The sequence below is a fragment of the Acinonyx jubatus genome, chromosome E2 (assembly GCF_027475565.1).
Source record: "Acinonyx jubatus isolate Ajub_Pintada_27869175 chromosome E2, VMU_Ajub_asm_v1.0, whole genome shotgun sequence".
NCBI classification, from domain to species: Eukaryota; Metazoa; Chordata; class Mammalia; order Carnivora; family Felidae; genus Acinonyx; species Acinonyx jubatus.
In genome coordinates this window covers 44,857,697-44,873,025 of record NC_069396.1, presented here as the reverse complement: position 1 = coordinate 44,873,025, position 15,329 = coordinate 44,857,697, and the positions used below count along the sequence as shown (strand labels likewise).

The following is a 15,329-nucleotide window of genomic DNA, read 5'->3' as shown; positions in this document are numbered from 1 at the left end:
TGCTCATTACTATTATCACAAACCCCTAAGACAGTGGCTGGAATACAGCAATATATGAACTTACAGTAACCAGGATTGAATGCCTGTAGGCAGAGATAGCATCCTTTAACAAAACAATATCACTTTCAATCTATGCTAGTAGCCTCTGCAGCTAACTCTACACCAAATTCATCTTTTGCAGGACATTACCAAAAGGAGCAAGAAACACCCAATACATTCTGAATCACTCATACCATTTCTACGAATATTATACCCTTAACTGGTAAAAGATCTGCCTTTTAAGACAGACTGGAGGAGTCTGACCAAATGTCCTGTCTATAAAAGCAAAAATCTTTAGATTTCTAGCCTTAACTGGGTTCTCATTCATGATGGCACCAAATCAATACCATACTTGAGATTTCTTTTACCCATAGGACTCCACTGCCAGATAAAAAAATTTTACGCCCTTAATACATTTTAGTGCCAGTAACAGAATGACAACAGCATGAACAAATAAGTTTATTTTAATTTTATATAAAGAAATACAGGAGGCAGGCAGACCAGAATTGGTACAGCTATTCCATAAAATCAGTATAGGTGTAGACTCATTCTGTATTTCTGCTCAATTATCCTTAGATAGCATTCTCAAATTCCCCCCAAAATCATCAGAGATGTAAATTAAATGTCCACATTGTAGGCAGGAAAACAGAAATGCAGAGAGGAAAAAGGTATTCTTAAATGTCCTATATGTACAAACAAATACCACTTTTATCTTGTTGACCTGCAAGAGAGACTGAGATAATTTTTCAGCCAAGAATTCTAAAGAGGGGGAAATGGATACTGGGTAGGGAAATAGTCTCTGACAGACTGTCATCATGTTTCACTGCAAAATACTGTCAGTTTACTTTTAGTTTAATTCAAAAGCTGTACATTCAAGTTTTTAGAAATTTCATAGTAGAAAATTTTGACTATCTACTTTTTTCACTTCTAAGTAATATTCTTAAATTGTGGTCAAAAATTATAGAAAATATGAGTTTTGGGACTTTGTTACAATTCATCTCATCCCTCTTCAACAATCCACTGATTAAATCTATGACTTTTTTAACTATGAATTTCCTCTTCTAGCATATAGGATGAAATGTGAATGAAAGCTTTCTCATATTCATTACAGCATACAGTGCTCCCCAAACAGTCGGGGTCAAGGGTTAATGAAAAATATCTCCATATTCATTAGTTGTCCTCTTCTCATGCAAATTCTCTAAAATCATACTAGTAATAATGATAGCTAATACTTGTGATATAATATGTTCAAGGCACTAAGAGCTTTACATGAAATGCTTCACATAATACTTCCAAGAATCTTACAAGGAAGGTATTATTCTTAGGCTTATCTTACAAATGATTAAACAAAAGCAACGGTTAATTATGATAAATATCACAAAGAAAAGTAGCTGGAAGAGTCAAGATAATGTTGAAAAAGATATTCTACAGCTAAAGGCCTTCCTATATTTTACTATATTAACAGAACTCTATTATAATTTGCTGAAGTTTAATAGGTTTCCAGTAACTATAGGTTTTTCTACATAGATTCCATTAACAGTATCTTTCTCCCATTAGAATTCACTGATGCTGAACTTGAAGAGGAAAATATGCTCCCATATTCACATTTTAGGAATTCTTTGATGATAATGGATTAATGACCAGAGAAGGCTCTCTATTTTAATCACAAAGAATCAGATAATTCATATATAAACTTGTGAGCTATGACTGAAGTCTATCCCACATTCTTTATATTCAAAAGTTTTCTCACTGATATGAATTCTCTGATGTTGCGTTAGCTGTGAACCACGAGTAAAGGCCTTCCCACATTCCTTACATTGATATGGTTTCTCACCAGTATGGATTCTTTGATGTCGAGAAAGATGTGAGCTCTGAGTAAATGCTTTTCTGCATTCTTTGCATTCATAGGGCTTCTCACCAGTATGAATTCTCTGATGTAGAGTAAGTTGAGAGCCATGACTAAAGGCCTTCCCACATTCCTTGCATTCATAGGGCTTTTCTCCAGTGTGAATTCGCTGATGTTGAGTAAGTTGTGAACCACGAATAAAGGCCTTCCCACATTCCTTACACTGATATGGTTTCTCACCTGTATGAATTCTCTGATGCTGTATAAGTAGTAAACCACGGGCAAAGGCCTTCCCACATTCATTACATACATAGGGTTTCTCACCAGTATGAAGTCTCTGATGTTGAGAAAGATGTGAACTCTGAGTGAATGCCATTCTACATTCTTTACATTCATACGGTTTCTCACCAGTATGAATTCTCTGATGTTGAGTAAGCTGTGAGCCACGAATAAAAGACTTCCCACATTCCTTACATTCGTATGGTTTCTCACCAGTATGAATCCTTTCATGTTGAGTAAGTTCTGAGCCGCGACTAAAAGTCTTTCCACATTCTTTACATTCATAGGGTTTTTCACCAGTATGAATCCTCTGATGTCGGGTAAGGAGTGAGCCACGATTAAAAGCCTTTCCACATTCCTTACACTGATAGGGTTTCTCACCAGTATGAATTCTCTGATGTTGAGTAAGTTGTGAGCCATGACTAAAGGTCTTTCCACATTCTTTACATTCATAGGGCTTCTCATTGGTATGAATTCTCTGGTGTTGAGTAAGTTGTGAGCCACGGATAAAGGCTTTTCCACATTCTTCACATTTATAGGGTTTTTCACCAGTATGTATCCTCTGATGTTGCATAAGTAACGAGCCACGAATAAAGGCCTTTCCACATTCCTTACATTCATATGGCTTTTCCCCATTATGAATTTTCTGATGTTGAGAAAGCTGTGAGCCACAAATAAAAGCTTTCCCACATTCCTTACATTCGTAGGGTTTTTCACCAGTGTGAATTCTCTTATGCAGAATAAGTTGTGAGAGCTGAGTAAAGACCTTTCTACATTCTTTACATTCATAAAGTTTCTCACCAGTATGAAGTCTCTGGTGCAGAGTAAGTTGTGAGTTCTGAGTAAAGGCCTTCCCACATTCTTTACATTCATAAGGTTTCTCACCAGTGTGGACTTTTTGATGTCGGGTGAGTTGTGAGCTACGAATAAAGGCTTTCCCACATTCTTCACATTTATACGGTTTTTCACCAGTATGAATTCTATGATGTAAAATAAGTTGTGAGCTCTGAGTAAAGGCCTTCCCGCATTCCTTGCATGCATAGGGCTTCTCACCAGTATGAAGTCTCTGATGAAGAATAAGCTGTGAATCACGACTAAAGGCCTTCCCACACTGCTTGCATTCATAGGGTTTTTCACCAGTATGAATACTATGATGTTGAGTTAGGTGTGAGGCTCGTCTAAAGGCCTTCCCACATTCCTTACATTTATAGGGTTTCTCAGTAGAATGACACCTAGGATGTTGAGATAAGTAAGTATGCTGATTGAATATGGACATTTTTTCATATATGATCATCCCTTGCCTGAAATATTCCTCCTGATTTTCTTGTTGCTTTTCCAATGTGCCTCTGACTTCCAAATAATCTCTGGAACTCGATTCCTCAAGATCACAGTTTTCAAGCCTGGCACTCATTTCCCATTGAGATAATTCTGTTTCATAAGTATCCTTTTTTGGAGATAAGTCTTTATTTGCACTCCTTGAAGGTAAGTCTGAAAGATAAGAGAATATCAACAATTTCTGTTGTCATTTCAGAAGGAGAGTTTCCATAGTAGAAAAGACTATATATGGAAAAGATATACAGATGATAACCGACTAATGATGATTCATTCCACTTAAAATTTTTGGATCTTATGATAGTACAAAAGCAATATACATTCAGTAGAAATTATACTTCAAATTTTGAATTTTGATAATTTCTTGGGCTAGCAATATGCAGTAATATAGTACTCCTGTGATCCTGTAGCGGCAAGCTACAGTTCCCGGTAAGCCACGTGATTATGAGGGTAAACTGATATATGGAAAACCATTTTGTACCCATACAACCATTCTGTTTCTTGGTTTCAGTATTCAACAAATTACATGATGTATTTGACACTTTATTGTAAAATAGGCTTTATGTTAGATAATTTTGAACTGTAGACTAACATAAGTGTTATGAACATGTTTAAGACAGGATAGACTAAGCTATGATGTTTGATAAGTGTATTATAGGCATTTTCAACTTATGACATTTTTAATTTACAATGAGTTTACTGGGACAGGAGCTATAAGGTGAGGAAGATTTGGTATAGGGAACCAATACCCATGAGAAATAACTGGCCTACATCAGTGTTTTTCAGATATTATTTAACCATGACTTATAGTAATACCTACTTACATTTCACATCATAACTTGACACATATAATTTCATTAAACAGTATCTACACTGTTTCATTTTTTCTATGTTATTCTAGTCTCTTCTCTGTCACACATACAGACACTACACATACACACTCACAGCCAAAACCCACTAAACTGATTTCATGCTGCAGTAATATGTTGCTGCCTAGGGTTTCAAAGAATATTAGTGTAGAATGACCTTACATACTAACATGTAAAAGGAACACTAGAGATCAGAGAATAATAAAAATCTAGTGGGAAAGTAAGGGAAGAGAAAACTTTTTTAAGCTAGTGGTTCTCAAATTGGTAGGGCTCAAAACCACCTGGGGACCTTGGTAAAATTAAAGATGCCCAGATACTGCACCAGACTAACTGAAACCGAATCTAGTTCATCAGAAAAAAAGCATGGAGATCTTTAGGTTTAATACTTCCTAAAACCTGACTCTGATTCAGATCATGATTTGTTATCTCTGCCTAAACTTTTAAATACCTTCCTAATTAAACACAGAATAAAATCCAAATCCTTCCCATGACTTGATAAAGCACTCCATGGTCTGGTCCCAATTTATTTATGATTTCTCCATGAGCCTTCTTGGCTTTACTGATTATTTGCCAAACATACTAATTACTTTTAGCTCTGAAAAACTCATAGAACCAATTTCAACTTACAACTAACAGGGCTTGTCAGACATCTCTGAACCTGTCTGCATGAGATATTGCAAACTTTTTCTCATTCTTCAGGTTTCAATTTAAGTACTAGTTCATAAATCTTAAATATATATTTCTGCTAACAGAAGACTAGGTAATTTAAATCAACCTTCCTGATGAGAGCAATCACACAAAACATTACAGGCACCTGACTGAAGAAGGCATTGGAGAATTACAACTGGAATAAAGAGTTGGTTGGCTAAAAGTTAAAAAACATACAAATTCACAGAAATAAGCTTATCATTTCAAGCCACTTTTCCACTTGCAGAGGTCCTACAGGTCAAGACAACTGAGATGTGGAGAAACTAAGCAGTGTTTTGGACCATTTCATAAGGCTTGGGCAATAACTGGAGAACAGGGCCCACTATAAAGTTATATTTAGGGTTGGGAACCCTAAATTGGCAAAATTGTGGGGATAGAAAATAGGTCACAGGTTGTCAAAGGTTAGAAATGGGGAAAGAGTTGACAACAAAGGGACAGCATGAGGGTGTAATGGCACTGTTGTACAGTGCCACTGTGACAGTGGAGTAAATGTTGAATAAAACATGAGAAACAACCTTCTAAAAGTATGCCGAGCTTAAAAGAAAGTAAAGAAGTTCCACAGAGTCCACAATGAAAAACCAGAAACTAGAAAGGTAAACATACTTTGAAGCCACAGCTACCCTTGGGACATCTGCTATCTTCAACTGCCTACATATGAAACTTAACGGTCTAAAAAAAATATCTGAGATAAGGCCCTGGACTTACAGTATGTCAGGAATTAGAAATAAACCTCTTCACAAAACTGTAACCATCCAAAGCCTGCAGTTCAGAGGGAGAGAAAAAATATTCCCTGGCTTCAAAGAAAATGACAAGGAAATCTTAAGTCTTAGCCATGTAAAAAATTCTGACTTTTATTCTGAGGATGAGGAGCCATTGGAGGGTTGTGAGAAGCAGGATGATAGTATCTGACTTTTGTTTAAAAATCAATCATTCTGGTTGTTTTAAAACATCAGAGAATCAATGGCAAAGTACAGAAGCTGGGTGGATAGAAGCTAGGAGGCTAAGGCAATAATCTACATGGCTTGGACCAGATGATTCTGGAGGAAGGGGTGGAGAAAATAAGATGGATTCTGGATATATTTTGAAGGTGTGATGAAGAGGATTTGATGATGAACTGGGCATGTAACATGAGAGAAGTCTAAGAGAACTCCAAGTATTTTGCCTGGGCATCCAGAACAATACCAGTGCCATTTACTGAGAACTTCTCATTGTAGTAGGAGCAGGTTTGAGAGAGAATATCGAGAGTTTGGTTTTGAACTATTAGATATTATAAAGATGTTGAGTAGGCAGGTATATGTAAAAGTATGGGGTTCTGAGGAGATATTTAGATGAGATATGTGAATTTGAGAATTATCAATAAGTAGATGACTTTTAAAGCTATGGGATTTGATAAGATCACCCAGAGAGAGTTTTGGATACAAAAGGTACAGGAAAGGAAGGGAAGAAAAGAAAAAGGAAGTTTGAGGATTGAGACCTGGGACACTTGAACAGTTAGAGGTCAGGTAGATGAGAAGGAACCAGCAAAGGGAGAATAAAAAGGAAGAAAAAAAAATTAGGAGAATGTGGAATCCCAGAAGTCAAGCGAAGAAAGTGTTTTGAGGAGAAATAATCAATTCTGTCAAATGCTGAGAGAGGTGACTTCTAATTTAACAAAGGCTTTAACAATATGGAGGTTACTTCTTATCTTCACAAGATAGTTTTGGTGGAATAATGGGGATAAGTTCTTTTTTTTTGTTTTTAATGTTTATTTATTCTAGGGGAGAGACAGAGTGTGAGTGGGGGAGGGGCAGAGAGCGGGAGATACAGAATTCGAAGCAGGATCCAGGCTCTGAGCTGTCAGCACAGAACCTGACATGGGGCTCGAACTCATGAGCTATGAGATTATGACCTGAGCTGAAGTTGGATGCTTAACTGAGTCACCCAGGCACCCCATAATGGGAATAAGTTTTGATTGAAGCAGATTTAAAAGATGACCTGGAGATATGAAGCATGGAAAACTTTTGAGTTTTGTTGTAAAAAGTAGCAGAGAAATAGGGCCATATCCCTATTTGCTTGTTTATCAGATTTGTTTATCAATTTAAGATGGGAGAAATTACAGGTGTACAGATGCAAATGACTGTACCAGACACTGACAAATTGATGTTGCACAAGACTAACAGAACATTGCTCCAAGAATGTTACTAAACAGAAAAACGAGTGGAGTACAAAACGAGTACTAACGAGTACTAAACGAGTTTAGTACAAAAGTGGAGATACTAGCCTTAGATAAAGGCACATAAAGTTTATCTATCATAATAGGAAAAGAGGCCCAGTGAGTATAAAGCTGGGAGCCAGACTGATGAAGCAGCAGAAGCTTGTATGAGTTCTCCTCTGATTACTCCCATTACCTCAGTGAATTTATGAATTCAGCTCAGGGCAATCATCTTAGAGTCAGATAAGAGAAATTACAAGTCATGACTATGCAACTGAAAACTTAGCTCTGAAGTAAATAAACAAAAATTGATAGACATAAAAAAAGGAACTAATAAATCCAAAGTCATAGTAGAGAACCTATGATATTGTGATACAATAAGAAATATATATTTAGTTTTTGTTCCTGATTTCTCGTACAGAACTCCTAAAACTCTTGGAAACAAGTACCTTTCAACCACACCTAAATTTATGCTAAGGAAGTGACTTTTGGAAAGCCCCTAAAGAGGGTGGGCTGGTTGCCAGGGGAATCAACCATGCGATCAGTGGGTTGGAACTTTTTTTAAATGTTTATTTATTTTTGAGAGAGAGACAGAGTGAGAGAGAAAGAGAGCACGAGCACGAGCGCGCGAGCAGGGGAGGGGCAGAGAGGGAGACACAGAATCTGAAGCAGGCTCCAGGCTCAGGGCTGTCAGCACAGTGCCTGACGCGGGGCCCAAACTCAGGAACGGTGAGATCATGACCTGAGCTGAAGTTGAACATTTAACCAACTGAGTCACCCAAGTGCCCCTCAGCGGGTTGGAACTTTTAGCCCCACCTGGAGAGGGCAAAGATGCTGGACATCGAATAAAATTACTCATGTCCAATGATTTTATCAATCATGCCCACCTAATGAAGCCTCCAGCAAAAACCCTGACTGAAGGGGTTCAGAGAGTTTCTGGATTAGTGAACACAGTGCTGGGAGGGTATGCTGAGAGACAGCATGGAAGCTCCATACCCCTTCTCCATACCTTGCTAGAGTATAAGTCCTGATAGGTTTTTGTTTTTGTTTGTAAGGCATGTGCCTGACTTAAGCTTTGATTGCTGAGGCATCCACTTCAAAGAGGCATCCATCAAAGATGACTATATTACAAGCCACACTAAATAAAGGAGCCAGGCTGCCTCCCCCATCTGAGATTCCTTTGTTGATTTCAGTAACTAATCATTTGGACCACTTACTAAATTTTTTCTTGCTGCCCTCTTAAGTTCCCGCTTTCATTTTCAATTCAACAATACAGAGCCCAGAAACCCTAGGCCCTCATTCTCAACCTCAACAGAGGCAAAACCCTAGGTCTGTGCACTCTCTATACCCATGCCATCACTGTAGGGCCCAGGGTATGTTGTATCATTTCTAGGTCCTCTAAGTCATAAATCTTTACTTTTTCAAAGTCTCCCAATGGTTATTACTAAAGGGCATCTTGCAATCATAGTAAGAACCATAAAAGCTGGTCCAGCCACAGCACTGGTGGTTGCTGATAGGCTGAGACCAGCACAAAAAACACTTTCCCTGTGCATCTCTTCCATTGGGCTGTCCCTGAGTTGTATGTTTTATAATAAACTGGTAAATGTAAATGTTGCTCTAAGTTCTCTGAGCTCTTCTAGCAAATTATTAAACCTGAGAAGGGTACTGTGGGAACCTCTGATTTATAGCCAGTCAGTCATAAGTACGGGGACAACTTGGGAGTTACAATTGGCCTCTGGGGTAGTAGGCTGTGGGATTGAGCCCTTAAACAGTGGGGTCTGTGCTAACTCTGGGCAGTTAGTATCAGAATTAAGTTAAATTGTAAGACACCCTACTGGTGTCTACCAGGAACTGGAGAACTGCCTCGTATGGGAAAATCCACACATCTGGTGTCAGAAGTACTGTGTGAGTAAAAGGAAATAGTTTTTTCCTTTTCTGTTTTAGGACAGTTATATAAACAGACTAAGAAGAAAGTACAGACTCAGAAGACTGGAACATAATTAATAAGATAGGTATTAACTATATAGATAGATAAAACTAATAATAAAACTAGAAATTGCAAAAACACAGAAAACAAATATAGAATCCTAGAATTAAGTAATTAAGATACTTCTATATAATGTTTGACATAAAAGGAAAATAAAAATTAAACTTAAAATTTAGAGCAAAATACCAAGAGGAATTTGATGTGAAATCCCAAGACTCAACTAATGAATCCTCAGAAAACTCACAGCTTTAAATGTACTTATTAGAAAACAAGAAATAATTAAAAACAAGAGAATTAAGATGCCAACTCAAGAAGAGGGAGGAAAAAACAAAACAAACAAAAGAATTAGCTAGCTAAATGAGAAAGTGAGTAAACCAGAATTTCGAAGGAATAGAAATGGCCAGAAGTCCATTCATTTTTTCCAAAGCAAATAAATGGTACAAAAATATGACACGCTGGGGAAAAAAATCAGGTTGGGCACAAATCCAAAACATTGGAAAGGATAAAGAATAGAAGAACATAAATCTAAGACAAGTGCTTATGAGAAAAACCTATACATAACTGAACAGTAAATTAGAAAAACTAGTTGAAATGGATGAAAATAATAAAAGTGATCCATGAATAAAGAAAATCTGAGAATACATCAATAACTACATAAGAATTTTAAATTTGAGTTTAATGTCTATGCTCCTAAAAGGCCACAGACACTGATGATTGATGGTATGACTGGCAAGGTTATCCAAACCATTAAAGAATACACAATTCAATTCCTATGTAATTGTTGTTGAACATACAAAAACATGGAAATCCACCCAAGTCATTTTACATAGTTAACTAAGATAACAAACCTGGACAATGAGAGCTCAGGAAAACGAAGTCAATCCTATGAACCAACATAGGTCAAATTTTTAAATAAACATTAGCAATGTAGAATATAGCTGTATTAAGGACTGAAACATCATGATTAAATACAATTTATCCCACAAATGGAGGAGTGATTCAACATCAGAAAATCTACTTGAGACCTTGTATTAAAAATTCTCTAGGGACGCCTGGGTGGCTCAGTTGGTTAAGCGTCCAACTTTGGCTCAGGTCATGATCTCATGGTTTGTGAGTTTGAGCCCCGCATTGGGTTCTGTGCTGACAGCTCAGAGCCTGGAACGTGTTTCAGATTCTGTGTCTCCCTCTCACTCTGCCCCTCCCATGCTTGTGCTCTTTATCTCTCTCTCAAAGATAAACATTTTTTAAAAATGTAAAAAAATTCTCTAAAGCCAGAATGGCTCTTCTTTAACCTAATTAAGAGTATCAGAAATCTAAAGAAACATATTCAGTAAACATTAGAAATACTTCCAATAAAGTTTGGAAAAAGACAAGAATTGTTTTTCAAATTGTGAAATATTCAAATACTCAGCTCCTACTGATTACAGTTTTAAAAAACTGGCACAAATAGAAAAGAAATAAATAATACATTATATATAAAATGCAAAAGTATCTACCTAGAAATCCACTATTATCCCCTGGACAATTATTAGATGTTTCTATAAGATTATTATCAACTTACAGATATCAACATTTTGCTAACCATATATAGATGTGTATTATGTGTGTGTGTGTGTCTATATATATGTATTAGCCATTCAGAAAATATCATACAATAAAACAGTCCTATACATAATATCAACATTTATAAAGTACTCAGAAAATTGCTTTAGAAGAAATGCAAAAGACCATTTAAGAAACAACTATGAAATTTACCTAAGGACATCAAATGTAGATATAGAAGGTTCAAAGACAAAAGGATTCACAATTGTAAATATGTGAATGATGCATCAGATTTCTTGAAATCCTGTATAAAATATGACCTATATTCTTTTAAAAGCATGCCACACTTTTTTTAAAAAAGTAAAGAAGATCCAAAGGAGGTACAATGAAGTGAGAACCACAAACTAGAGGTAAACACATGCTCTGAAGTCACAACTACCCTCAGGATATTTGTTGATTTCAATTGCCAAACAGTTTGTATCTATCTTAATGGTCTGATATAACCCAAGACACAAGGCCACAGGCCCACAAAATTTCAGGGATTAATACTGAACCTCTTCACAAAATCAGAATTATCCAAGGCCCACAGTTCAGATAAAGGAAAAAAAAGTCCATGTGATCTCAAAGGAAATGACAAGAAACACTGCAGTCTTGTCCTAGACTCTCAATGAAAAGGAGGGAAAAAAAATCATACTTCATTACACAAGAGCCCACATGAATGTAAGAAGTTGCAGAATTAGGCCTGTTCTCTACAAACTGAATTTTTTATATAGAGAGCATTTATAAATGCTTGAAATATATGAAAATTAAAATATGAATTCAAAACCATGATAAAGGAACTAAATAGAAGTAAAAAAAAATAAGATCTAGGAGAGCAAGAGAATATCAAAGTTCTAGAAATAAAACGATATAATCAATTATATTAAAATCTTAAGAAAAAAATCTTAAAGGCAGCCAGAGAGAAAATACCAATTACTTACAAAAGGAATAATAATGAGACAGAAGGCAGACTTCTCAAGAGCAACAATAGAAGCCAGAAGACAGTGGAATAATATCTTCAGAGTGCTGAGAAAAAAATAATTGTCAGTATAGAATTCTATACCAAGTGAAATCATCAGGCAGAAATGAAAGTGAAGCAAGGTTACTTTACTAAAAGAACAAAAATAAAAACAGAACATTTACTAACAATAAGCCTTGCTTAATGTATTTCATGACAAATAAAATCATCTCAATGGAAGGTATAATGAAGAGGAATAGAGTGCAAATAAAAGGATAATCATATGAATAAATCTACAAGCAAACACTGTCATTATAAAACAAAAATAATGCCCATTTGGAGGGTTTAAAAGAAAACAATTAAAACATCAGACAGTAACATAATAGATGGGAAAGATGAACCATAGTTAAAGGCATTTTCAGATCCTTCATATATCTTTTATATTGTTCTGGGGAAAAAGGAAACATTAACTTTAACCATTGTTAAGTATTTAAGTGACACAAACAATAATGATAATGATTAAACGACCAAAACAGGCAGAAATACTCCCAAAATATTTAAACTCACCAGCAATCACAGGTATGTAGTGTTGGTAAAGGTACAGAAAAAGAGTATAGTCATATACTGCTGGTATGCTCCTGATTTTTGACAGTGAAATATACATTTGACACAGAGAGGTCAGTGTTTCATCTCTCTATAGAAGCTCAACTCACTGTCACAACAGCTTCCAACTTATTTCAAGGTAGACCCAATCCTTTCTGTTTCTCAGCTGGTTGCCTTGAAATCCCAGATGTGAGGGTGGGGCATATAGTTTACTCAGGACTTTTGCTGCTTCTTGTGTTAATTGTAGTCAGTTCGGTGTGAAGTGATACCTCACTGCAGTTTTGATTTGTATTTCATTGATGTTGAGCACCTTTTCATAACTGTTAGTCATCTCTATGTCTTCTTTGGAAATATGTCTATTCATGTCTTCTGCCCATTTCTTAACTGGATTCTTTGTTTTTTGGGTGTTGAGTTTGGTAAGTTCTTTTGTATACTAGCCCCTTATCAGATATGTGATTTACAAATATCTTCTCCCGTTCTGTATGTTGCCTTTTCAGTTTGTTGTTTCCTTCACTGTGAGGATTTTTATTTTTATGTAGTACCAATAGTTTATTTTTGCTCGTTTCCCTAGCCTCAGGAGACCTATCTAGTGAGAAGTTGCTACGACCAATGTCAAAGACGTTACTGCCTGTGTTCTCCTCTAGGATTTTGATAGTTTCCTGTCTCACAATTAGGTCTTCAACCCATTGAACTTATTTTTGTGTATTGTGTAAGAGAGTGGTCCAGTTTCATTCTTTTGCATGTTGCTGTCCAGTTTTCCCAACAACAGATGTTGGTCAGGATGCAGAGAAAGGGGAATCCTCTTCATTGTTGGTGGGAATGCAAACTGGTACAGCCACTCTGGAAACCAATATGGAGGTTCCTCAAAACATTAAAAGTAGAACTATCCTATGAGCCAGCAATCGCACTATTAGATATTTACCCATATGATACAAAAGTACTGATTGAAAGGGATACATGTACCCCAATGCTTATAGCAGCATAGCCAAATAGCAACAACAGCCAAATTACAGAAACAACCCAAATGTCCATTGACTGATGAATGGATCAAGAAGGTATATATATATATATATACACAATGCACTATTACTCAGCCATAAAAAAAAAATGAAATCTTGCCATTTGCAACAACATGGATGGAACTAGAATGTATTATGCTAAGCGAAGTCAGTCAGAGAAAGACAACTGCTATATGATTTCATTCATATGTGCATTAAAAAAATTTTTTTTAAATGTTGATTTAGTTTTGAGAGAGACAGACAGAGTAAGTGCCAGCAGGGGAGGGGTAGAGAGAGAGGGAGACACAGAACCTGAACCAGGCTCTAGGCTCAGCTGTCAGCACAGAACCCAAGGCGGGGCTTGAACTCACAAACTGCGAGATCATGACCTGAGCCCAAGTTGGACACTTAACCGACAGCCACTCAGGCACCCCAAATATGTGGCATTTGAGAGACAAAATAAAAGAACATAGGGAGAAAAAAAGAAAAAGAGAGGCAAACCAAGAAACAGACTCTTTAATTATACAGTACTGATAGTTGCTAGAGGGGAGGTAGGTGAAGTAATGTGTTAAATAGGTGATGGGTATTAAGGAGGGCACTTGTGATGAGCACAGTGTTGTACGTAGGTGATAAATGACTAAATTCTACAGCTGAAACTAGTGTTGTACTGTATGGTAATTGGAATTTAAATAAAAACTTTAAAAAAAGAAAAGACTTCTGCAAAGCAGTGTGCAAACACTGTATGTGGATTGAATGAGTGCCTTAATATTAAAACATTTAATAATTAATAAAATATTTAATTTTTATTAAATGTGTATATTTTTCAAACATCATTACAATTAATAAAAAACTACAAAACTATATTTGCATTAAAAGAAATAAAGTACATGTGACAAAAAATTAAAGATAACCACTAAGGATAAAAAATAGTATACATCTTCCAAATTAAACAAGGGGGAAAATGGAGTTTAAAAAAAACAAAACAAAACAAAACAAAACAGGGATGCCTGGGTGGCTCAGTCAGTTAAGCGTCTAACTTCAGCTCAGGTCATGATCTCACGGTTCATGAGTTCAAGCCCCACATCAAGCTCTCTGCTGTCAGTGCAGAGCCCACTTCAGATACTCTCTCCCCATCTCTCTCTAGCCTACGTCGGCTCATGTGTGTGCTCTCTCTCTTAAAAATAAATAAACATAAATAAAAAAAAAAGAGATGTATCCATCCTGATTATTAGGAAAGAAATAAAAGAAGGAAGCACAGAAGATTAAGAGTACACAAAAAACATAAAATAGGGAAGAAATAAATCCAAGCGTACTGGCAATAGCAACTAAATGGAGTGAACCCTCAAATAAAAAAATAGGGGCATCTGGGTGGCTCAGTTGGTTAATTGACCAACTGTTGATTTTGGCTCAGGTCATGATCTCATGGTTCCTGAGTTCAAGCCCCCCATCAGGTTCTGCACTGAGAGTGCAGAGCCTGCTTGGGATTCTGTCTCCCTCTCTCTCTCTGCCCTTTCCCTGCTCTCTCTCAAAAATAAACAAACATTAATAAAAACACTTATTTTTGAGACACACACACACACACACACACACACACACACAGACAGCGTGAGCGGGGGAGGGGCAGAGAAAGAGGGAGACAGAATCAGAAGCACACTCCAGGCTCAGAACTGTCAGCACAGAGCCCAACACAGGGCTCAAACCCACAAACCACAAGGTCATGACCTGAGCCAAAGTCAGACACAACACTTAACCTGACTGAGCCACCCAGGTGCCCCAAAATAAACAAAAATTTAAAACAAAAATAAATTTTGGGGCGCCTGGGTGGCTCAGATGGTTGAGCAGCCAACTCTTTGATTTCGGCTCAGGACATGATTCCAGGGTCATGAGATTGAGCCCTGCCTCGGGCTCCATGCTGAGAGTGGAACCTGCTTAAGATTC

General features: G+C 36.7%; 1 protein-coding gene across 6 annotated transcripts in view; it reads right to left on the bottom strand.

The window, feature by feature from the left end:
* Positions 1–485: 485 nt before the first annotated feature.
* The window catches only part of LOC106974653 (zinc finger protein 420), a 38,148-nt gene continuing 23,304 nt past the window's right edge, over positions 486–15,329 (bottom strand). For 5 of the 6 annotated variants that reach the window (XM_015071914.3, XM_053210218.1, XM_015071912.3 and 2 more), the window contains one exon: positions 486–3,652. In XM_015071914.3, coding sequence (XP_014927400.2) covers positions 1,722–3,575 — 1,854 coding nt within the window. In that variant the 5' untranslated portion in view covers positions 3,576–3,652 and the 3' untranslated portion in view covers positions 486–1,721. Of the gene's footprint in view, positions 3,653–11,773; positions 13,384–15,329 lie in introns of those variants that run through there. The other variant, XM_027044722.2, reaches the window with a different exon arrangement.